Source organism: Egretta garzetta, unplaced genomic scaffold (genome assembly GCF_000687185.1).
Source record: "Egretta garzetta isolate BGI_Z169 unplaced genomic scaffold, ASM68718v1 scaffold202, whole genome shotgun sequence".
Lineage (NCBI taxonomy): Eukaryota > Metazoa > Chordata > Aves > Pelecaniformes > Ardeidae > Egretta > Egretta garzetta.
Window position 1 is genome coordinate 23,650 of NW_009258891.1, and position 574 is coordinate 24,223.

At 64.8% G+C, this 574-nt stretch overlaps 1 protein-coding gene across 1 annotated transcript in view; it reads right to left on the minus strand.

Moving 5' to 3' along the window:
• Positions 1-319: 319 nt before the first annotated feature.
• LMOD1 (leiomodin 1) overlaps positions 320-574 on the minus strand; it is a 20,023-nt gene continuing 19,768 nt past the window's right edge. The window contains exon 3 of the mRNA XM_009634057.1: positions 320-346. Coding sequence (XP_009632352.1) covers positions 320-346 — 27 coding nt within the window. The remainder of the gene's footprint in view (positions 347-574) is intronic.

Sequence of the window (574 nt, forward strand, 5' to 3'; positions counted from 1 at the left end):
TTCCGGCAAGGACCGGCTCTGCAGACCCCTTCCGCTATCCTCGGCATCTCCAGGCGGCCGGACAGAGCAGGGCACGGTGGGGGCAAAAGAGCGAGCTTGAGGCCTTCACAACCGTAAAAATAATAAATACAACATCTTCCTCCTGCACGGCCGCGAAGGACCGTGCTGGCCCTCCGCGGGCCCCGTCCCAGAGGGATCGCTGCTCCTCGGCCTTGGTCACTGCAGGGTCCCAAAGGGCTTTGTCATGGAAACAGTCACAAGAAAGGCGAGCGTCCTGGGGTCTGCCGCGCCGCGCGGCGGGGGGAAGCCGTCCCGCTCCCTACTGCAGCAGCTTCGGTACCTCCACCTGCCAGGGGAGACCACCCGTTACTGGGGGGAGCAGGGGGCAACGCAAGGGGATGCTGGAGCAGCCCGGGTGGAGCTGGGCCCCTCTCGCTGTTGCTGCCGGGGGTGCTCAGTGCACTGGGGACATCTCTTGGAATCACAGAATGGTTTGGTTGGCAAAGCCCTTTAGGACCCCTCCAGCCCAACCGCTCCCCTACCCCTGCCATCCCACCCCCAAACCCTGGCCCTC